Source organism: Pituophis catenifer, unplaced genomic scaffold (genome assembly GCF_029215685.1).
Source record: "Pituophis catenifer annectens isolate HBS135680 unplaced genomic scaffold, rPitCat1.0.hap2 SCAF_6, whole genome shotgun sequence".
Classification (NCBI taxonomy): domain Eukaryota; kingdom Metazoa; phylum Chordata; class Lepidosauria; order Squamata; family Colubridae; genus Pituophis; species Pituophis catenifer.
In genome coordinates, this window is record NW_027256886.1 from 23,451,471 (window position 1) to 23,476,837 (window position 25,367).

The 25,367-nt window shown below is 37.7% G+C and overlaps 1 protein-coding gene across 3 annotated transcripts in view; it reads right to left on the minus strand.

The window, feature by feature from the left end:
- ARHGEF26 (Rho guanine nucleotide exchange factor 26) overlaps nt 1-14,995 on the minus strand; it is a 55,534-nt gene extending 40,539 nt beyond the window's left edge. For 2 of the 3 annotated variants that reach the window (XR_011600534.1, XM_070946459.1), the window contains exons 1-3: nt 13,915-14,995; nt 10,146-10,185; nt 5,397-5,542 (exon numbers count right to left, since the gene is read on the minus strand). Coding sequence is in view for 2 of the 3 variants with exons in the window: in XM_070946459.1 (XP_070802560.1) it covers nt 5,397-5,542; nt 10,146-10,185; nt 13,915-14,970 (1,242 nt within the window). In the remaining variant the exon portion in view is untranslated. The remainder of the gene's footprint in view (nt 1-5,396; nt 5,543-10,145; nt 10,186-13,914) is intronic. The other variant, XM_070946460.1, reaches the window with a different exon arrangement.
- Between the last annotated feature and the right edge of the window lie 10,372 nt (nt 14,996-25,367).

Below are 25,367 nucleotides of genomic sequence, written 5' to 3' on the forward strand. Positions count from 1 at the left end.
TCACATGCCAACCCCGCCCGGTTTAGCAAAGGGAGTAAAAAAGCCCCAATACGTCACATGACAACACAAGTTTGACACCCCTGTACTAGAGCAAGAGTTCTCAAATTATATGACACCCCAGGAATTTTAAGGATGGACTACGAATGGGAAATTTGAGGGGTGGGGCAAAATCCATGCTTAAATCCATGCTTATATTAAAATTCTAAAAGTTTGGGATTACTGAGGGAGGTATGTAGACTGATGGATCAGTGTGTGAAGACTGGCAGATCGGTAGTGGGCATGTGATAAGAAGAGAGAGAAAAAGCCTTGCAAATATTCACGAATGTGTGGTAAGATTAGGGCCTGGGCAGGCTGTAAGGAGGAGGAACAGAAGACAAGCATATGTTATCTCTGTCACTTTATATAGTTTTCATTAGCTTTTTGTTACATGAAAAATCATGTGTGCTTATTTTTACTCACAAATTTTAAAATGTATAGCATGTGTTTGCATTTTATTTAATTAGTTTTAATTTATTTATGTATTGAATTGTTTGTAAAGGCAGAGGTCAAATTCAAATAAAACTTACATATATGTATTGTATGTGTGTCTCTAGAACTTTTTAAATAAAACCGTTAAAAATTAAAATTCAAGAAAAAAATAGTTGCAGATCGCAAGGAAAGGTGGAAGACACACACACACACACACACACCCTGGAAGGACATATTTGCATACTGGCTGGAGAGAAAAAGTAGCACACATTCTACCAATGAATTTGCTGAGGAGATGAGATAGTCAAGTCAACTGGAATTCAGTGGAGAGAGACCAGAAAAGGAACATATGGCTCAGGGACATATATACTGATGGTGTAAATGTGTCTTTTTAAGCACCTTAGCAAAATGGCAAAAGAACAATGGATCCAACCTGGCCAAATAATTTTAGAACAGTGATAGATGAAAGGTATAAAGCTAATAGGAAATGGACAAATTTAAGCTTTAAATTTACTAACTTTGTTTCATATACACTTAGGAAGCCTATTTTATTTAAAACCTACTTTATTTATATGAGGGTAGAACAAGAAGCAATGGGTGGAAACTAATCAAGGAGAGAAGCAATTTAGAACTAAGGAGAAATTTCCTGACAGTTAGAACAATTAATCAGTGGAACAACTTGCCTGCAGAAGTTGTGAATGCCCCAACACTGGAAATTTTTAAGAAGATGTTGGATAACCATTTGTCTGAAGTGTTGTAGGGTTTCCTGCCTAAGCAGGGGGTTGGACTAGAAGACCTCCACGGTCCCTTCCAACTCTGTTATTCTATTCTATTCTATTCTATTCTATTCTATTCTATTCTATTCTATTCTATTCTATTCTATTCTATTCTATTCTATTCTATTCTATTCGGCCTAATGCTTAACATGGAAAGAGGCATTAATTTAAGTTTATGTTATCTTTATAGAGATTAACTAAGGCATGCCTCTACTAGTTTTAATACTATTACTTCTTTAAAAGATTAGAATTAAAATTAATCATTTTGTCCGTTAGACAGATTCAATCAGGCTGATCAAGCTCTTCACATTCCTATAACCCATGTAAAAAATTCCTATAGCATGTAAAAAAAGCAGTTCAGGTTCCCATCCCCCGATACATATTTTTTCTTTCCTAAGAGCCAAATTTGGGACTGATCCGGCAAATTGGTACTATAGGTACTTAGCTACTGAGAAAGGCCATTCTTCTGATGATTTATGAGAGAAAAGTTTAATTGTTCCCTATAACACTTCTTTAGCCGCAATTCTCACTGTTCATGAAAGCCAAAGAGCTGTCACTGAGAAAAGAATATTGATATGGTATCTCTAAACACCTTTCTTGGTCTCTCTATGCTTCTATCATCAGCTGCCTAAATCTCAATGAATCAAAATTACCTGAAAGGCAAGAATTCATTGAAACTACCACACGTCTCTGTGTAGCTTCAAAGGGTATACTTGATACTCCCTGCTAATACTCTACTTTTATAATGACTTGGCTGTTTTTATGTAATCTGACAAAAGATGCAGCTATTTTACGATAACTTGAGTTGCAGATAACTTGAAAAACTTACTTACATAACTTAAGATATACTATTGCCAAATGCATTTTCACTTTACTTCCTGGTATGCTCACAATTCAAGCTACTTTCACATGCATATTATTGCCCTGTTGTTGCATATTGTGAATGAGACAGCGTAGCTTTTACTTCTTTAGACAAAGGCAGCTTTAAAAAGAGCTGAATATATCTGATTTCTAATAGCTTAGGAACTATTTTCAAAAGACTTTCTGTTCTATCCAGCTTTTTTCATGCAGTCAATTAAGAAGAGATAAGCTAAAAAAAAAAAAGACCTTACCTAATACCAGAGCATTGGAAAGAACAACAACAACAAAAAAAAATAACCTACACACACATAGGACCAACATCACTAATAAATACATATATTTCCTATGTAAGTTGGGTGTGTTACATGCACTTGCTTAAATGGAAGACATTTCTGGTCCACAAGAAAGAGATTCTCAGAACACAACTTCAGAACACAAAAAATATATAATTTTGATGTCTTACAGATTTAAGATTTTTTAAAATTATTTCCTTATCTATGAAACTGTAGGAAGATAGTTATATCACAGAGGTGATTTTCATTATGCATTATCCATTCATGTTGCTCTGATAATTCTGAAGCTGCTGATCTCAAGTGGGCAAGGGACTAGTGACATGATTATTTTTTTGCAACAGCTCTACATCACCCCCTGTAGAATGGTTATGGGAAGCAACCACATGGAAGCAATAATCGGACTGCTAAGATAATGGCCAAATTTGGATGTTCATACTATAATTTAAGTTCCCTGCAATGAACCATTTCAGCTGATTCAGTCCATCTTCTCTTCTAATCCAGCAGAGAACACAGTGGGAAATTAACAGCACAGCACAGTTGGTTGTTCTGACTGCAATAGGTCAAACTTTGAGTAGTTAATGAAAACAACCTTTTAGAGCAGTTGATAAAATAATAAAGGGAGGGTTTTTTGCTTGCTTTTAAACTATGCAAATTATGTTCTATACCTGATTTAGTTGAAATCCAATTCAATCATACTGTTTCAGAAAGATTTAAGAAATATTCATTCACAGTGAATCTTTTGGTTAAGGTTATATTTGAACTCTCTGAAAATTTTTAATAGTCTAGAATTTGGAAGAACACAACATCTGTTCAGGTGTCAGCTGAATGTATAAAAAGCTGGGCATATAGAAATACACAGAAAAATATGCCCTGCCCTTGGGCTTTTCCTGCTCTTCGTGCACTTCTCTACATCTCTTGAAAAAATTGTTACTTACATTGGTTTGATCCGAAACAAATATATGTAGTTCTCACTTAACAATCACAATTGTGACCAAAATCAGTCACCAAGCAAAGATGTCACATGACCTCTTTGCTCAATGACTACAATCCTGGCTCTGCTAGTTGTTGTTGCTAAGCAATTGTGCAGGTAATTAAGTGGAAGGAGTGTCAGGAAAGAAGACACCACGGGAGGCACAGGAAGCTTGGCACAGGCTATGCGTGAGTTGGCAGGGTGCTGAAGTGCAACACAAGGTTGCCACTTCCTGGGAAGTCCAGGCCTGCTCCCCACCAGCCCACCATTCAAACAATTGTGATAATTATGGCTGCTCTCACAGTACTTTAGAACGACTACTTGTGAGAAGGAGATTGGCAGGTGGCAGAAGTTGCAGCACACCTATGGTTGTAAGGGTAGACAGACTGCCAAGTATCCAAATTCTCATCACATGGCCACAGAGGTGCTGCAATAGTTGTAATTTCTGGTAACAGTCATTAAGTCCACATTCTGGATAGAGGCGACTATCAAGAGGGGGAGGAATATGACACCACCTCTGTCTATAGCAACGCAGTCCTTTCAGCAGTTCAAAGAGTTCCACAACCATTTGCACTATGATTCAGGTGACCAGTAGGGCATAAATAAACTTCCAAGTGGCCTCAACAGCTCTGAGAGAGTGCTAAATTAACAACCAGATGACTGCAAGAAAATATAATCCTTCCATTTCCCACCTCCACCCCCACCATTCAAACACAATTGATGAGGCTTCTCAGATGAGAAGTGAAACGTCTTCTTCCTCAAAGAAAAGAACGTAATCCAGTTGCCTTTTGAAAAAAGCACCTTTGAGTTATTAAGCCCATTCATTCAGCGCCGTTAAAATTTCAAATAGTTACTGAACAAATAGTCATTAAACAGTAACCACCTGTACATCTCTCCATAGAATGAAGGACAATAAGGAAAGAGTCCTCAGAGAAAGCAATATCCAAATCTCTACCAAAAAAGTTAGGATTGTAGTTTGACCAGTTTGAAAGAAGTCCCAATGGTTCTTTGATAATACAACAGTGAAATGGAACTGAGGGGACAGGGAAAGAGGACAGCTTTAAAAGAGACTACTCTTTAAAGATATATTACAAGCAAAGCTTTGTAGGGAGCCAGTCCAGTGGTGGGATTCAAATTTTTTTTACTACTGATTCTGTGGGCGTGGCATGGCTTGGTGTGTGGGACAGGGGAAAGATACTGTAAAATCTCCATTCCTTCTCCACTCCAGGGGAAAGTTACTGCAAAATCCCTATTTCCTCCTGATCAGCTGGGACTTGGGAGGCAGAGAATAGATGGGGGCGGGGCCAGTCAGAGCTGGTATTTACCAGTTCTCCGAACTATTCAAAATTTCCACTACTGGTTCTCCAGAACTGGTCAGAACCTGCTGAAACCCACCTCTGAGCCAGTCCTTGCTTGCCTCATCATTTATAGTAGAAGAACATTGCTCAGTTGCTCTTTCTTCATGTTTTGTACTTTTATTTTTTATGTATTGGTGTACTGTTCGTTCCATAAATTCTGTGGAGCTTGTAGACAATACAAATAAAACCTATCCAATTAATCATTGGACAATTAAATAGCTAACCCATATTGTTTTATCAACCACATGTGAAGATCTTCCAAAAGCTCTGTGGAAAGACCCAGATTTTACTAATTTCCTAAGTGGTAAGAAGGAACAAATCATCCTGCCATGCTCCATATGCTTATTTTATTAAGAATGAATCAAAGGCTCTCCTTTCCATGAAATAATAGTTTGTTTCTAATTGTTTCCTGAGGTCTTCACCCAATTAGTTTGCTTTAAAAATCTGAATGAATCAAAGAGAGGAATGCAGATGTAGCAGCCTCTAGATCTCTTTGCCAATTACAACTATTGAATAGTATCTGCATGTTCATAAACATTTTGCTTTGGGAGGTAATTGAGCGTAAAGGCAGGCTGTAAATATTCACATTGGCTGGTAAAAAAACTTGCTTATAAACACCATTGGTTTCCAATTTGAACTTTGAGGTACTTATTAATATTATGACACTTACTGCAGACAGTTGACTCCATGTTGATCTTAGAGGTTTGTATTGAATAACTATTTTTTCATCTGACTTGTGTTCTTTTGATTCTACGTCTTCATCGGAATCTATATCCAAAGCTTTTTCTTTATAATTCTGATACAACACTGCATTTTCTGCAATAACAAAAAAGGAAAATGATTTGAGATGCTTTTAGACTATTTAATTATAATAATTTTCTCTTAGACAGCTAGTTTTGTTCAGAACAGACACTGGGCAAGCATATTATAAATTACAGGAACATCAAGTCAGCCAAATTCAGAAAGGAAAAACAAGACAGAACCTATTTTATTCTTCACCATCCTGTGGATGATTGAATACAAAGGGTTCTTATGAAAGTTGGATGATTTATCTTCTTAGCAAAGTATGCAAGCAAGGTATAAAATCATTTGAAACTTTAATCAAAATCAATTAGCTTGTAATTACCCTGTTTCCCTGAAAATAAGACATCCCCTGATAAGAAGCCCAATCGGGCTTTTGAGCACATGCACTAAAACAAGCCTCCCCCTGAAAATAAGCCCTCCCCAAAAATATTTAAATGCAGAGCTGGAAATCAGGTAAGACAGCAAGAGGAACCCATCTTGCTCCACACGCCCCAAAATAATAAGACTACCTCAAAAATAAGGCCAAGCGCTTATTTTGGGGTTCAAAAAAATATAAGACAGGGTCTTATTTTCGGGGAAACACGTATAATTGCAAATGCCAAGTTAAAGTCTATTTAGCAACATCTTAAGAGTTTAGTACTAAATATTGGTTTTTTTTTCTCATGCCTATTAAAATGTCAATCAAATCACTCCAAATCATGTTGCATAAATTATACCTGATCTGATGTTTAGATTTCTTTTACCTTTTAAATACTAAATATAAATTACCCTAATAAGATTCAGGAAATTGATAATATATGAGCAACATGTTATAAAGCCACAGTAGTACCGTACATTATTATAAATAAAACAGACTTGACCTAAGTATCTGAAGTTTCAATCAGAAACCCCAGATAGCCCTATTTCAGTCTTTACATTCCAGATAAATGACAAATAATTAATGCAGTTTTAAAATAGACACATAATCAGTTAAGAGACCTAAGAAGTCAACAATAAGATGACTTTGTGAAAGTAGGCTGAACTATGTTTCAATTCTTCCTAGATGTGAATCTTATGATTATTTATTGAATTCTACAGAGTTAGTTCTATATATATATGCATTGGATCAAACCTATCAAGTCTGCTTTCCTGTTGTTAATACTCTTGGAGTACGGGAAGAATAACTGGACTTGACCCCTGCTTTCAATTTATCATGTTACTTTTCAACTGTTCTTCAAATTACAACTTGGACTGAAAGCCTAAGATTTTTAAAATATAGGATATATAAATAAGTTACACTGGTAATAACAAAATGTGAGGATGCCACCGAAAGTATGAAAAATATTAAAAATTGCAATATGTTAAACCAGCAGCATATGTAGATCAATCAAGTCTTTATTATGGTCATAGACCAGCATAAAGCAGTATATGTAGATTGTGGCTAAAAAATGAAGCAGTCTCAAATTAAGAAATATGAGGCATTGAATGAACAAAGGCAACACTTGAACAATGTAAAAAAGAGAAAATTATGAATTAAAAAATTCGCAGACATCTGAAATGCAAATAACCAACAAACAAACCAAAGTGTTGCCTACAAGTGATAAAAATTTGTACTGGTAAACGGGTGGGCTTCAAAAATTTTAGCAAGGGGTTCTCTGCCCAGTTGCTGGGTGGGCGTGGGCATGGCGGGCATGGCCTAGTCAGCCTCCTGCACCATGGCGGGGCACGTTTTTGCCTTCCCCGGGCTCCGGAGGCTTTTCTTGAGCCTCCGGGAGGGCGAAAACAGCCTCCCCAGGCTCTGGAGGCCCTCTGGAGAACGGACGGAGCCTGTTTCCAGCCTTCCTGAACTTCCAGTAGGCAGTGCTGTGGAGTCGGAGTCGGAGTCGGAGTCGAGGAGTCGGAGTCGGAGGAAATTTTGGGTACCTGGAGTCGGAGTCGGAGTCGGCAAACAATGCACCGACTCCGACTCCGACTCCGGAGGCATCCTAAACAATGGCAAAAAGACTGCTAACATAAAGTTATGAAAGGACGTTTTGTCTTCCTTAAAATGGATGCATGCACACGTCACAGAGTCAATTATTTCGCTATTAATGTTAGATTTGTGGATGAAAATAACAAAACAATAACACGGACCCTCGGAGTAAAGGACACTCAGGCACATCACACCAGTGATTACCTTCAGAAGTTAGTGGAGGGTGTTCTAGAAGATTTTGAAATTAAAAAGGAACAGATTTTATGTGTTGTGACAGATAACGCTTCTAACATGTTGAGCACAATTGAGAAGATGAAGGCAGATGAAGAAGGTATCAAACAGATATTAGACTTAGAGGAAGACAGCTCTGCAAGTATTAGAGAAAGTTTAGAAACTGAAGAGAATGCTGACATTTTTTTAGACAACTTTGTTGAAGAAGCATTGAAGCTTGCTACTATTCATCATATGCGATGTGCTGTTCATACACTGCAACTTGCCATAAGAGATGGATTAAAAGATCGCCATGCAGCTACATTAATTGGCAAATTACGGCAAGTAACTGTTGCAGCCAGGGCCCCAAAAACAGATGCAATTTTGAAAAGACGTGCAGGAAAAGGAGCCATTTTGGATCAAACAACTCGCTGGGGAAGCACTTATTTAATGGTGAAGCGTTTGCTTGAACTTAAAGACTTCATAGAAGAAATGGACAATGAAAATCTTGCATTAACTGCAAGCCAGTGGACACAAACAAAAGAGCTGGAGAACCTTCTTTCTCACCCCTTCACTGTCACCAAGAGGTTGCAATGTGATGATCTAACCCCGGGTAAATTCCTCTTGGAATGGAAGAGCCTGTTATATCGCCTGAACAAAAATGGAGGGTTAATAGCTGAGGGCATTGCATCTTCAATGATGAAAAGAGAGAGTCTTTTGCTGGAAAATGAAATCTTGTTAGCGGCTATTTATGTCGACCCAATGAGCCGACTTTTATTGAACAGTAAACAGATTGCTACTGGGAAAAAGGCCCTCTATGATGTAGCAGTTCGCATGAAGGGATTACGACCTGAAATACCTCCACAGGAGGATGGAGTTCTTTTAAGCAATAGTGGTAACTCAGAATCATCTTCTTCAAACGAAGAATTAGACTTTGATTCCTTCTTAGACAAAATGGAAGTTGCTAAAGGAAAGCGACGTCGCATAAGCGTTACAGAACCAGTAAATGTCCAAATAAAAAAATTCCAACAGGAGTTTTATAAAGCACTAAAAGAAGTTGAAAAGTATGATCGCTCATCAAAACTTACTGTTGAAGAAGCCATCCTTGTTTATCCAGAGATCGTTAGTGATGTGGCCAGAATAGTTACTGCAATGCCACCCACCCAAGTCAGTGTCGAAAGATTATTTTCAGCCCTAAAAATAATAAAGTCTGACTTAAGAGCCTCTATGAAAGAGGATCTGGCAGAGGCAATTCTCTTCCTTAGAACTCTACATTGAATTGATTTGCATTTGCTAAGCCTATAACTACATTTCAAGATTAATATAAACCATTTCTAGGTTTTACAGATTTTGTTTTTGGTTCATATAGATAAGCTTTGTTTTTGTTCTAAAACAACCAAATAATGTGGTTTGTATTTTTGAACTGGTAAAGTTCCTGTTCCTGATGTTTATGCCTGCTGCTACTATCCAGCAACTTGATTAATTAAATTAATAAAAAAAAATTAATAAAACTTTGTTGTTTTCATTGTGTTTGTCTTTTGCTTAAACTGTTCAATACAGTAGACTGTTGGCTTCCCAGCCAGTAGTCCTGTGGTAATGACATGTATGTTGCCTTTCTTTCCTTCAAGGAATGTATAAAATACATTCGCATATTAATACAGAGGAGTCGGAGTCGGGGAGTCGGAGTCGGAGTCGGAAGTACAAAAAACTGAGGAGTCGGAGTCGGAGTCGGAACATTTATCTCCCGACTCCACAGCTCTGCCAGTAGGCCCGTTTTTCGCCTCCCCGGGCCTCTGCGCATGCCCTGCACTTACCTGCTTCCAAAACATGCCGTGTGGGGACTTCTGGGAGGGGTGGGGGTGGGTGGGGCCAGCCAGGAGTGGGATTTGGGGGTTTTCCGAACTGCACAGAATCTTAGCTAGAGGTTCTCCTGAACCCCTGCGAACCCCCAGCAGCCCACCCCTGCCGATAAATTATAGCCAAGAAGTAACTATGATAACAACAACAAAAAAAAAAATCACAATACCCATGAGGCCAGATGGTAAACCTCTGTAAACAAGACATAATTGAAGCTTTTATAGCCATCATAACAAGATTAATACCTTCCATTTCCTCATTATCATTAACTGCACAAAATGACAAATTGTAACTATTCTTTGCAATAGGAAGTTTCCTTCTCCTGTTTTACACTACTTGAATACATTATAAAGTTGGTCCTGACATTCTCCTATCCATGATATCAGCAGAAGATCCCTACTGGATATTGCAATAATAATGCTACTTTATATTTGCTGCAATGACTTTGGTTTTGTTTTCTCTCACCCTGTTAATATAAACAGAATAATTTATACCTTTGACCCAAACTTTGCTTTGCAGTGTAAAACTTAACCTGGTTCCACTTCTTTCCACAATATATCATTAAAAACAAGTACAGTATACTCAAGCAGCTCTTACCTTGTCCATCAAATGTCCCTTGTCCTTTTAGCATTTTCTTCTATAATATTTCAAAAAAAATAGAGAAGGGAAAGGAGAAAATGGTGAAAATAGGAATGCCCGGTGCATTGCATAAGAATGAATGAATTCCGAATGTTTTCCATAATATATTTAATCATTAGTAAATTAGGATAGTAGCCATCTTCCAGGAGATCTACAACTTTGGTATAGTTCTGATTCTGAACCAGAACTTTCCAAACCCATTCACAAAATAAAACCACTCTTAGAATCACTGTCTGTCCTGAAATTAGAGGAATGTTTAAAAATAACAGACTTTTAACATGTATAATATCAATGATGTTTACGCTGAAGAAAAGTTTTAAATTCTTTGTTAATATTTTCTATTAACGTATGAAATGATTCACTGGTGGACCATCACGAAGTGGTTAAGCGTAAAAAATGCATAATAGCATTTGGCTAAAAAAAGAAAAGCCAGACTTTTTTTCCCTATTTATCCTAAAAAAAACCCTCTAGTTCTATAGAAAATTACTAAGAATTCCACATCAGATTTTATCTAAATTTCTATTTTTTTCAAGATTTTTAAAGCATTTTCTTTTAGACTTTGTATATATTCCATCACAGATAATGTCTTCAGATTTGGTAATAAGTCTAGGGAGTTGGATTGAAATTTGTATACATGTAACAGGACTGACATAAACAGACTTTCTTATTCCACCTCCATCTAGCAGATGCTCCCAGAGTTACATAAAAGATCAAAAATAACAGGTCAGATGAAGGCTGGATTGACAGAAACACCTCTTGCATCACAATTTACCTCATTCAGCTTCAACATGATAGAAGAATTGAAATGAAAAGAACAGGATATAATAGCCATGATCTGTTAGTTAAATGACTAGCTAAGTTTATGCATCTTGCTAAGAGATAATCATAACTTGCAAAACACAATGGCTGGGCTGCACAACACATTAAGCTAAAACTAAACAAACCACACAGTGGCTCAGAGATACTAAAAGAAAATCCTAACATTCCTCAGATGATATCTACATTCCAAAATGGAATTTTAAAAAAGAAATCTTCAAATTCTTTGGTTTTTTAATAGTTTAATGCATACATTCCGGCATAAAATCTCTTAAGTCCCAGGTGGTGGTTACATTATGACATTTTAAAAAAATATACCTTGGGGCCTAGAAAAAGACTGGACTGTAAATAAAAAAAACATGTTGCTTTTAGTAAAGTCAAGATTAGCAAATTTATACACAACAAATCCAGTAAAAAAACCCTGTGCCAAACAACAATAGCACTTAAACTTATATACCGCTTTACAGTGCTTTACAGCTTTCTCTAAGTGGTTTATAGTTAGTATATTGCCTCGAACAATCTGGGTCCTCCTTTTACCGACCTCAGAAGGATGGACGGCTAAGTCAACCTTATACATTGTATATGTGTTGAACTCTGTAATTGATTTATACAAATGTTTCCTTTGCACAAATTATTTGACTTTGAATTTCTGGGAAATTTAACTTTTCTTTATGCAAAAGGTTCTACATGAAGCAAGAAACCCTGTCAGTTTCTTTTGACTAATATGAATTAAGATTCCAAAAAAACTGATTTGTAAGATATCTATCCCCTTAATACAATTATCTGAAAGGAAAACCCAACTCCAAATAATGCTTTCAAATACACACGCTGGAATATAGATGGAACATGTAATCTGCACAAAAAGTTTGTGAAGAATGAATTCATTAGCTTGCATCTTTGCATCCTGCTCTTCCAGTTTGTCAGTTCCATGATTGTCCTAAATAAAATTAATATAATCTCTATAAAGTGGGTTAATCTTGAAGTATAACTGAAGCGCATTGTTGCATAAGCAATATTTCCATCAAAGCTATAGAGATATTTACAACTAGGGAATAATTAGCACCATAAATATAATAACCAAAAAAATATAGCAATAGCACTTAGACTTATATACCGCTTCACAGTGCTTTTACAGCCCTCTTTAAGCGGTTTACAGAGTCAGCATATTGCCCCTATAATCTGAGTCCTCAGCCTCAAAAGGATGGAAGGCTGAGTCAACCTTGAGCCTGGTGAGATTTGAACTGCCAAATTTCAGGCAGCCGGCAGGCAGCAGAAATAGCCTGCAGTACTGCACTCTAACCACTGCGCCACTGTGGCTCATAATCCCAAATCTTTTATCAAGACATATTGACATAATCTGGAACAATCGTGTTTACCATCTCAATATCATAAATCTGAGCATCTGAATAGAAATTTATCAACAGTAATCTCATTCTCATACATATAAACATTTTAGGTTGCCAGTCTGGAGCAAATAAATGTATGAGTCTGCTTTTTTCTGAGATAAGAGTGAGGCACATGGCTTACCTCTGATCCTAATAAGAGCTAGAATACCTAAAGGGTCACAGAAAGTCACTGCTCTCAACAAGTCAGTTTATTTCTGCACTGAACAATTCTCCACACTAATCAAGTTCTGAACACAAAGAGGAAAAAACCTCTCAGACAAAATACCTCATCCTATATGAATGTCATAGGGATAAATTTTTGGATAGCAATAAGAGCACTTGATGAATAAAGAACTCACGGTGATGTTCCAGCCATGCAGTTTGAATTAATTTCCCACTTAACAGAGTAAATAAAGGATTATCACAGATAATGAAAAGTGGGGGATGAATTGTATAAAGACTTAAAAATATGTACATTTTAAGAAAAGTAACACACTGAACTATTAAGTTTTTTTTCCTAAATGGATAAGATTACATATAATAACAAAGGGTCTGTTCAGGAAGATTTCAAAGATTCATTTGGTGATAGGACCAGGGGAGAAATCCAGCAGGTTCTGGAGAACTGGTAGCGTAACTGGTAGGTTCTGGAGAACTTTGAGTAGTTCGGGGAACCGCCAAATACCACCTCTGGCTGGTCCCAGAGTGGGGTGCGAATGGAGATTTTGCAATATGCTTCCCCCAGGAGTGGGGAGGGAATGGGGATTTTGCAGTATCCTTCCCCTGGAGTGGGGTGGGAATGGAGATGTTGCAGTCCTTCCCCTGCCATGCCCAAGCCATACCCACCAAGCAGGGTGGATAAAAATCAATGATATTTTTTTAAAAAATAAAAAAAATCAGATTTTTTTTTTATTTAAATTGGATTTTTTTAATTTAAATTGGATTTTTTTGATTTTTATCGAATTTATTTTAATAAAAAACTTTTGGGTAAAAATCTATTGTAAGATAGTTTTCTATTTAAGATACATAAATAATTTATTTTATTCAGCATGAAATGGAGCTTAGTTATGTAGCATGAGGCTGTATATTCTGCAACACTGGGACTATTGGTGAGTCAACAGTGGGTCAAAGGAGTAGCAGAGATGACAGTTGCTCTTTAAAAATTATGATTTAAATCGAGTTGATTTAAATCAAGCCTTTTTACTAGTGATTTAAATCATGATTTAAATTGTGATTTAAATCAACTCGATTTAAATCAAATCCACCCTGCCACCAAGCCATGCCCACAGAACTGCTATTAAAAAAAATTGAATTTCACCACTGGATAAGACTGTTATCACTCAATTGCAACGAATATATCCTTTCTTATCCTTAAACCTGTAAGATTTCCCACATTTTCCCCTATTAATCTATGGTTAAAATACTATCCTGATCTTTCAGCATAAAAACTAAAACAGCAAATATTCAAAATAAGCCAATCTGTGCTACCAATGACTGTAAACTATTAACAATTTCACTTATTTACTTACCTTTATTCTTCCTAAACTAGAGAATTTCTCTTTATCTTCTATGACTGCCTTCAGCCCTAGCTGAGACAGTTTGCTTTTCATTTTAATATTGGCAATACCATCAAAGTCAATACCACTCACAACAGCTCGTCGGTATGAAGTAGACCTCAAGCTACGCTTTAGCATCCCTGGGCTTTCCACATCCCCTTCTGCTTCATCATCTTCACTGGCTACCAAAGGTACATCAAGAGTCTCCACCATGCTGCGTACCTTAAGTACCCTGCTGTTTGGCTCTGAATTCTGACCATTAGCTTTGCCAATTACTCTCGTTTCAGAAGCTAAGCTCTTAGGGATGATCTGCTGTTTCCCCACTTTTAATGCGGCAAGACTATTTGTGCTCAGAGTCACAGATGACCTTTCTGACTGGTCGTTCCGATTTGATGGTATTCTTTGCAGAGGCAAATGTGGAATGTCTGAGGGAGCATGCAGACAAACAGGTTCATTTTCTAAGCTTTTAGGAAATTGACTGGGTTGTAATGCTAAGGCAATGGTTGTGTTATTGTTTGGCAAATGCACAATTTCTGGTGGCGACACTCCAAGGCTTGATGTGAAAACAAGATGTTCCTTCTCAGGACTAAGTGATGCTTGATTAGAAGCCTTCCTCGTGCAAGTTGATTTATTGCTTGCTGAATCTATAGAACCGCTAGAGGTAAAGTTTATAGAATTATTTGAAACCATTTTCAAGATCTGTAGGGGCTGATCAGAAAGTGAAGAAGATAAGATTCTGTGTTCTGGAAACTGAACCTTTCCATTTGGTGCACTTTTACAGGTCAAAAGCAAGGGACCTCTTTGAATAGAGTTGCTGTCCAGAGAAGTAATTGTTTCATCAGGTTGCATTAAAGTGAATGTATCTTTGTCTTCCACAGGAAAATCTGTGAAGAGGATCCCAGTGGAACTCTGATAGGACTGTGGTCTAGATTTGTTCTTGGTGTGCAAATGCCCACGATGCACTGATCTTCTCTTCCACAATGGTGTAATGTTGTTATTGGAAAAGTCTACTTCATTTTGTCCATCCATAACCCAGAACTGAGGTCAATTCAACATCAACACAGGAATGCAATATATCCTATTGCACAACAAAAAAGGAAAAACAAAAACTTAAAATCATTCGGTAGCTACAATCTAATAAATCACCCTTGATGGGGAGAAAAGGTAGAGGAGAAAGTGCCTATCATTTCTTAATTAAAAAAAAAAAGAAACTGTCTATCATTTCCAAAGCATATCTACTACTGTTGGAAGACAATTTGAGCAGTAGCAGCTGACATAGCTAATGGATACCATTCAAATGTTTCTCAAAAGTACAGAGAAGGAATGGATTAAGTTCTAGATCCTTCTTTTAAATAGTAATTTCCCAGGCCCCATTTATGGAGGATAACTATTTCTCATTCAAATTAAAATATCAAAAAATTGTTTCAGTGTTTTCCATCTTCCCAAAGATTCCGATAAAGAATAAAGGAGAAAAATTGTGTTCCATAAAATGAAATAAATGCTTAATGAACACTCTAAGATTTTAGGCCTACAGCTGGTGAGTACACTATACTAATAGTGGACCTATGGAAGCAGAATTTAACATTTAAATAAGTGGGCAGTCTCAACTGTATTCTTACAGTTATTCCAAGCATAACATGAAAAGGTTGACTGGTTATATTGTGCCAGAAAAACAATAGAAACTTTTAATTGAAGTTTTTCTGAGACATTTAAAGTAGGCAGTTTCTTATTCTACATGCAGTTAAACAGCGAGGCTAGTTTTTAAATAAAGGGTCTACTGAATTACAGCACAAGAAAACTAGCCAAGAATAATTTAACATAAACCATGGTGGTTCCAGAAGGCAAAGCGAACAAAAAGTAATCATTTGTATTGGATCAACGTCTGTTGATCTACAAGTAAATCACATTCTGCCCTCCAGCTGATAGGCAAATTAAGAACTCTTTATATTTCCTATCACACATAAATTCTGTAGAAAAATATTTTTTTTTAAGTTTGAAACCTTGTAGGGTATGTAATAGTTATGCAGACTGGAGCAATTTTTTTCATCAAACCTAATTCCGCTCAACAGCACCAACTAATCCAGATTTCAAATACAATTATGTAAATATTTCAGGGTTATTAAGAAAATAGGTACAATTTGTACAAAGCCTAACAGTGTCTTTGAGAATGGGTGGAGATACCTTAAAATATACCCCAAAATGTACACAAGGAATCCTAAGGATGTAGCTACTGTATGACAAACCTGTTCCCAAACTGTTTCAACAAAGAATAATGGCATTACATGCTGCAGAGCAGCACAAATTCCACCTCCTTTCCCAGAAAATAAATCCTTCATAAATTTACATTGAAGAAAGCATCAATGAACTCCAGGGTATTCACTTTTGAGCTGACATGTGTAAGACTGCAGTTCAGCAACCAAGTTTATTAAATTGTGCCTCCCGCCAGCACAATCCCAATCTGATAAGCAGAACTGTACAAAGTCTAGGAATATTTTACAAACTTGTATATTTATTACACAACATTTTAAAAGCAAAAGATAGCGGCAACTAAGATTTTGCTTTTAGACATTTGTTCTACAATACTTAAAAAACAGGGTTTTAGAACTGCATTTTGCTCCAACAGCTCCATGCTCAAGTATGCCTGTTTACTCAATTGCTTAGCCTAAGGCTGAGAAAACCCAGGCCTGTTTTGAGGATAAGACCCCTTCAGCGCCATAGGGACTTGCGGAAAAACATGTATAACATTACAGAGTTAGCACTAAGGAGGTCAATAAACAAGAATTCCAGCATCCCCATTAATCCAACTGTAGGCCATAATACAGTTGCAACCGTGCCAGTACTCCCAGCACTCTTTGATAAGTGTTTCTGGCACATAATGAAGCACAAGAGGAGGAGGGCGAGAAGCCTTCTGTGCAGGATCCCTCGAATTGAACAGTATCTGAAAAGGAGGATTATGGGTTTTTTTCCCCCCTTTTGTCCTTCCAGGACAGCGGCGTAATCCTTCTGAAGCCTTTGAATTAAGCAGACTGCACCTTTAAGAAGAAAATTCTGAACTCGCACTCCTGGCATGAGCACTAGAGTAATTCCTATATTATGCATTCCTCTGTAACTGCTCGCATACCAGCTTACTGTTCCCCGTTAGCAATCTTTATAGCACTGACACTATTCCCTACAGCAGTCTTCTGGAGGAATGAATGTGCGTGTGTGAAAGACCCCCCCCTCCATCAACATGAGGAACTCCTGCGGCTCAGCGATGGAAGCAGCACCGTGTTTACAATCACCAACTCAGCCCTTTAACTACAGCGGCTGCTACGGAAACTTTCTGTGGAGAAGGGGAGGGGGTCCCGACAGCTTATCTCCCAACTAGGGAAGCCCAGGCGTCTTTCCCGCCAAAATATCAACCGACAGAAGCCACCCCACCCACCCACCCAGGTCAAGTCTAAAGTCTAATCCTTCCCCAATTAAACCCAACTAACTCACCACCCCTCATCGGAACCGCACCAAAGGCGGCGGCAAAGGACTTTTGCGAAGCTTCCGAGCTTCGGGGCAGCCAAAAAAAATAAAAAAATAAAATAAAAAAAAAACTTCCCACCGGTTGCTCACCCGCGCGCTCCAGGCGCTCCCTCCGAACTCGACCTGCTCCTTTTGCCCTCCTGTCCTGTCCCCGCACCGTGCTCGGCCTTCGTCGGAGCCCCGCCCTCGCCAAGGCAAAACCCCACCTTCTCAACTCGACAGGAGGGCGTAATGAAAGCCTGTCGCTGCTGCCGCCTCCTCGCGGGAACTCGGGCGGTTTAGACCCGCGAGTCCCCCCCGAGGTTTTTCAGCCCGTCCCCAAAGAACTTGGGTCTGCTTTGCATGCCAAAACGCAACCCTCCCGTCTGGCTGCGCGATTGACGAAGCCGGGGAAGGGCTTTATAAGGGCGCGTGAAATTGTCCCATCAATCACGCAGCGTTTGGGAATCGGACTCCCCGGTTCTACAGACTGAAGGGGATGGTTTCCAAAAGGGGCGGAGGAGAAAATAGGGAGCGGGGACTCATTTGAGTTATTTCAGTCAGTGGGACGAACAGAAGTGTCAAGACCGCAATAGACAAAAATATACGACGTATTATTATTATAATAGTATTATTATTAAAAGATGCGAGGATCCTGCAGGATCCTTTTAAAAAGGGATCACCTGGATGAGGCGTAAAACCAAATTACGCGGTTGGGGTTGTCATAGAATTAAATGAAATAAAGCTTGCCACCAGGAGCGTATTCAGATGGGGAGAAACAATCTAGAACTTTGCTTCCTCCTTTATCAACTTATTGATCATTCCAATGAACACGAAGACTTGCACGCTATCCTGGTTCTTGCGCAAACTGAGTTGGTTTTTCTTTAAACAAAAGTATGTTAAACTGCCTTAAGCTGGCCATAGTTTGGGCTGCCAGGTCTAAGTGGCAGATATCCAGATGGCAAAAAAATACGGAAAACTCATGTCATTTTTGCTGTTATCTGGTTGAAGTTTGGAGGTTTGCCACCTGGATATGTTAGTTTATTGTTAGTAATTAGTCAAATGACCATACCAATTAAATTGAGTCAAACCACATGGATTTAGTATTCCTACTATAAGTTGACTGATTCATGTAATGCTAAAATGTAATAAGCTTTCACAGCATTAAATCAAATAAGCTATATTATGTCATAGGGTTTTTAATTATGTTCTGCTGACATGTTAAAGGTGTTGGAACCTAAATGGAGGCCTTGGCTGTTACAACTCATTAAGGACTTGAGCTATACTACCTCACTCAAACATGGGGTTGTATTCTGTAGCCTCAGTAAAGTATAATCTTGAGCATGCATAAATTTGGAGCTTTTTGCATCTACCCAAATTTTCCAGTCTGATCTAAAGTACCAAACTGGACTCCCCACATAAAATGGGCCTATTCAAAATTAGATCCAACCATTTCAGCAATTCAATTACTAAAACAGTAAAGAACAAAAAATCCTAGGAGCTGAGAAATTCTTCCTGCGTTGCCATTTTTGGGCCATGATTTCAGTGGACAAATAGGACAGAAGAAAAGTACTTTGTCAAGCGAGAGAGAGTTAAAAAGATCCTGCATGCTTGTGGTGAAGTTAGTCAAATAATTGTCTAACCTTTCTACTCTTGTGCAGATGTTCCAATATTTAATCCTTAATTCTTATGGAAGAGTTGTAAACCTAAAGGATTGAAGAGGAAAGTGTCCATACAATTCATTGTAGAATTGCCATTGTCCTTTTTTACTATTATTATTAAAAATGTCTGGTATAATGAAGTACAATGAGTACAATGAGACTTTCCTGTTCTTCTGTATCCCCAGCTGCAGTGATTTTTCTGATCTTGTTATCCTTCCGTCATTGCTACCTTCTCCTATCATCTCACAGCATTCCAAATGAAGTTTTATGATGACATCTAGAGAAAGGTCATGATTTTGGATTGTAAATAAGCAGAAGTAATGTTGGCCATCTTTGTCAATTACTAAGCACCAAAGCCTGCAGCTTCAAAGATGTTGCAACCTTTTGAAGGCTTTGGTACATACTGTAATTTTAAGGATCAGAACAAAAACATTTAAAGTAGTAAACATCATTTCTGTGTCATGCAAATTTGCCAAGAGGTTTTTAGATAGCTTCAAGAATTTCAAAGCCTCCTGTATGTAAAATGCATTCATTAGAATTCCTGTAGATCAATCCTTTTCAAACTTGGCAACTTTAAAATATGTAGATTTGCCAACTTCCTTTTCAGAGAAGCCTTCTACCTCTATTTGTATGCCAGCTAGAAATCAAGCAAGCTAGCAATCAAATAAGTGAGGTTTTCTTTATTATTGTATTTCCATGATGAAAAAAGAAATCACAACTTTTCAGAATTGACAAAGATTACAACTACTGTGTGGTTTGAGTTGATAGGCTTTTCCCTTATGTCTGCTGATAATTTTGTATGCTTATATCAAACTACTGATATGCTCAGGGATCAAGCCAGAAAGTAACTCTACTTTAAAACCATGAATATAAAATATAAAAAGATGTACTATGTTTCCTAAGGCTTAGCAAAACTGGAAAAGTATGGATTAATTCTTCTCTAAGAGAAACACTTTTCAAACCAATTTCTTGAATTAATGTAGCCTGTATGGTAAAGTAATATGTACTGATACAACCAATAGCAGCAATCAATATATCAGCTGCACATATGTGCAAAAATCTCTCCCAGCAACTAGAGCAGTGGTTCTCAACCTGTGGGTCGGGACCCCTTTGGGGGTCGAATGACCCTTTCACAGGGGTCGCCTAAGACCATCCGAAAACACATATTTTCAATGGTTTTAGGAATAATTTTATGGTTGGGGGTCACCACAACATGAGGAACTGTATTAAAGGGTCGCGGCATTAGGAAGGTTGAGACCCACTGAACTAGAGGAAGCATTCAGAATGAAATGAAACTTCTATTATCGCATTTTCTCTTTTTTTAATGTAAAGTGCTTCCCTCACCCAAGGAGAACTAAGGTGACTTCATACATGTTTACTATTTCCTAGATAATAGATTACCAGAACATGTTATGAGCCTTTACACACAGCACTGTGTTCGCACATCACACCATATCACCATATCACCATGCAATCAGTTTTGGTGATTTATAAAAAGCATTGAAAGATTGTGTGGACCCTTTATTGTTCAATAAAGCTTTGGTAACAACATTATGGTTTACTGCAAAGTAGGAACCTAGCAGTAATTTCACTGGCCTTTTTTCATCATGGCAACACAGCAATTATGCAATCCATAAATTTTCAAACCAAAATAATTATTCAGGCCAAAATGTAATGCAAACAGGTCCCGTATTTAAATTTATACTGTCAGTAGCACATGCATGCATACATTACACCTCAGAACCTTCCTTTATTAGTTATTTTCAGCATCAGTGGAACAGCCTAGCAACCAGAGTTTTGTCCCTATCCCTATGAGTGTGACCTTTGTCAGACTATGATTTACACAGCTTTATCCCACTGTTTTCTAAATCACAAAACCCCAGCAAGGCCAACAAACACAAAGGAGGATAGAGATTGTCAAGACAATGCATTATTATGCCAGCAACATTTTCTACTGCCACCATAAAAATTGAGCCCTGCTAAGGACTACTAATGAGAACAGGCTTTAAGGGGTGACTCTTTCTATTTGTAGCAAAGCTATTTCTCTGTGACCACTTTTTTTTTTTTAAAAAAATAATGTGTTTATATGCATGCCACCCTTAATTAATGCCTCTGGAGCAATTTACAGTGTAGTAATTAAAATACATTAATAATCTGAACAACCACCTTTAAAAAGAAGAACAAAAAGCAGTTGTTAAACCATAATAATATTCAGCAGGAAATAAAGCCCAAATGTCATCTCTCATTGCTGGTAAATAAGAAGTAGTGTCAAAGGCCATATAATTATACCATCTATTTCTAAGTACAGGAAAAAGGAAACACTCGTACTAGCAATTTAGATTTAAAATCTGAGCTTTCCCGAAGAATGAATAGGAATGGCATTTCCTTTCATGTTTCCTGTTCCTCTTTCACTGGTCAAGAATGGCAACTAAAGCTAGGAAACAGAAAACTATCTGTAGATCACCAGCAATATTCTGGCGATTTTATCTATTCTGTGCTCTGCCTACTTGGCACACATACAGAACACAATTCTGTTCTGGGAGGTCAGATTTAATTCTGAATAAAGTGAGTTGGCAAAAACCAGGGGTGAAATCCAGCACGTTCTGACAGGTTCTGGAGAACCGTTAGCAGAAATTTTGAGCAGTTCGGAGAATCAGCAAATACTACCTCTGGCTGGCCCCAAAGTGGGGTAGGAATGGAGATTTTGAAATATCCTTTCCCCAGGAGTGGGGTGGGAATGGGGATTTTGCAGTATCCTTCCCCTGGGTGGGAATGGATATTTTGAAGTATCCATCCTCTGCCATGCCCACCAAGCCACGCCCACCAAACCACACTACGCCCACCAAGCCACGCCCACAGAACCGGTAGTAAAAAAAATTGTATTTCACCACAGGCAAAAACTCATCTGGTCCCAAGATTATTCTGTATTCTTTTTTAAAAAAATATATTTTATTAAACAGTTTTTTTAAAAAAAACAAACAAAAACAGATATTTACATCTTCTTTTCAACAGTTTTGTGTCGGTAATCCATATTTATACATTTTCTCTCTCTCTTTTTTTTTTTTTTAATTTGATTTATATGCCGCTCTTCTCTGGAGACTCAGGGCGGCTTACAATGTGTTAAGTTTACAATACATTATCTTAATGTATCTTTTATACGTATATTTCTTATATATATATATATATATATATATATATATATATATATATACCATTATATTATATTATATTATTCTGTATTCTAAATTTATCTGTTGCTTTCAAATTGGGATCATGGAAAAATCAAGCATACAGTAGTTCAACATGTTGTCTGGATGATTCCAGATGTAATGTGAAGTTTCTATCATTTTTTGTTTCTTGGGGATCAAGGTTATTTATTTATTAAATAGTTTTATATAGCCACCCAACTCACACATAGGTGAGTCTGATAATAAAATTGCTTGGATAGGAATTGCCAACTTCAGAGAAAGAAGGCCTAGTTTGAGTGCCTCCATATATTTTATTTGGATCACTGTAACATGCTCGACATGATTTGTAGGCCACCACTGTATGAAAACATTCCATCCATTATTTTATTTTTATTTTTGTTTGGATACCCTTCATAACAAATATTACAACTTCACTGATTTTCAATTAATTTTAAGACATAACTAAACATGCAGTTTTGGTCTACTAAGCCATAAAATCTTGGGTGATCTTCAAGAGCTAATTTTTAAAGGGCAGATATTTGAAGAACTGAAGTTGTATCTCAAATATAGGTAGTTCTTGAATTACGACCACCACTGAGGCCAAAATTTACGTTGCTAAGTGAAACATTTGTTAAGTAAATTTGTCCCATTTTACAACTTTTCTTGTCACGTTTGTTAAGTGAATCACTGCAGTTGTTAAATTAGTAACACTGTTGTTAAGTGAATCTGGTTTCCCCCTTGACTTTGCTTGTCAGAAGGTCGCAAAAGGTGATCACATGACCCCGGGACATTGCAACCATTGTAAATGTGAATCAGTTGTCAAGTATCCAAATGTAAATCATGTGACCATGGGAATCCTGCATGTGAAAAATGGTAATAAGTCACTTTTTTCAGTGCTATTGTAACTTTGGACGGTCACTTAGTGAATTGTTGTTAAGTCAAGGACTATCTGTATTTGCAAGCCTTAAGGTAATCATTTTGTTCTGTTTGGGAAAAGGCTCAAAATTTGTGACCTGTCCTAAATTTCTCTCCATGAAAGGTATACTGGTGGGCTGCATTTTTCTGCTGTCATCTAAACAGTATGGAGCTAGATTATCTGAAGCAGTGCCTTTTCTTATTGGTCTGCAATTTACAAGTTTCATTGGAGGCCCTGATATTTCCTATAGCAGTGATGGTGAACCTATGGCATGCGTGCCACAGGTGGCACACAAAGCCATATCAGTGGGCTCGCCAGCTCAGCTCTGGTGCACATGCGTGCACTGGCCAGCTGATTTTAGGGCCTTTTGGGCGCACCAGAAGTAGGGAAACAGGCTGTTTCCTGCCTCCGGAGGGCCTGGGGGGGTGGGGAAGGCCCATTTTTCTTTCTCACCTGGCTCCATATCCTCTCTATACATCTGGGGAGGGCGAAAACAGCCTTCTCCACTCCCTTGGAGGCCCTCCAGAGGCCTGAAACGGCCCATTTCCCATTTCCCAACTCCCAGTAGGACAGGAAGTAACGTTTTTTGCTGTCCCCAGCCTCCAGAGACTCCTAGAGAGCCAGATGAGAAAGAAAAAGACGGGCCTACCAGGCCATCGCTGCCGGGGGGGGAGTTGCATGCGCAGGTGCAGGGTGGGGCGCATAGAATTATGGGTGTGGGCATGCACATGCACGAACCTCCCCCGCCCCCCTCCTGGCACGCGATGGCAAAAAGGTTAGCCATCACTGTCCTATAGTATTATGGATATGTTTGGTTGATAGTTATCTGAAAGAAACTTTTTATATAATAACATTATATTATAGTGTACTCCTTTTAGCAGGATTAGATTTTCTGCATGTTTCCATCCCTTTATTTTTCATCTCCTATGTGTCCTATTGGGATTTTAATGGTTTTTAAGTTCTTTTTACTGATAATTTCTGATTGCACCGAATAACTTAATTTCTTTATGACTCTCCCATAATTTTATTTTAGTTTGATTTGAGTAGGATCGCCCATATAGCAGATGGAAGATGCCCTTTACAAATACAATAATTAAGTAATTTGTTCATTCATTGCAGTTTATATATTTCTCAGTCCAATAAAGAGAGCCAGTTTGGTCTAGTGATTAAAGCAGCAGGCTAGAAACCAGGCGATTATGAGTTCTAGTCCTGCCTTAAACATGAAAGCAAGATGGGTGACTTTGGGCCAGTCACAATGTCTCAGTACAACTTATCTCACAGGGTTGTTGCTGTGTGGAAAATAGGAGGACTTATTTATAAAAATAATAAAAGCAGGATTTAAAAAATCTAAAAAAAGAAGCTCATGCAGTTTACAAACAAAAAAATACAACATAGATAAGACTGACAGAAAACGTAAGAGAAATCAAATAACATCCCAAGGAACAGACATAATATTTGACAACAACATTATGACAGGAAGGTCTTCCTTATTACCAGTCTATTTCCAAGGATCTCTGCAAAAGTTAGGTTTTCATGGATTTCTGACTGTCAGGACCAATGTAACTTCTGCAGGAACACTATTCCAAAGTGGGGGGACGGCAGAGTGACTTCTTAATTTTTTATTTATTTTTTATTTTTCTTGACCTGATGGGCATCATTTAGTCACACTGATGATCAACAATTACTTCACTAGGTTCTTGTCATTGGGGTTGCTTCAAGTCACCTTATTTTGCCTCTGTTTTGAATTGCCTTCGATTTTTCCAAGTGCCATGTTCTTTTATAATGACTCTTGCCATTTCAATAAGTATCAGAAACATTTAAGATTAGCTTCATTATTAATGTTTCAAACAGTAATCTGGTTGTAGTTCATCTAGTAATGAATCATTTGTTCTTCCTGGGGACTAAGGTATTCGCAATAAATTTTCTCAAAACTGCAATTCAACAGTAAGGTTTTTTTTCTTCATTCAGTCCAATGTTCCGGCTTTCACAGCCATATGCTACAAATTGGAAACCATACCCTTGCAGTAGGATCCTTGCATGTGTCCACCCTTTAATGATTTGTCTAAATCTGTAATAATTGTTCTTCCACATAGGATATTTCCTTTTTTTTTTCATGATTGCAGTCACAATTTCTTTGAATTTTAGAATCGGGCAAGACAAAGTCCATTA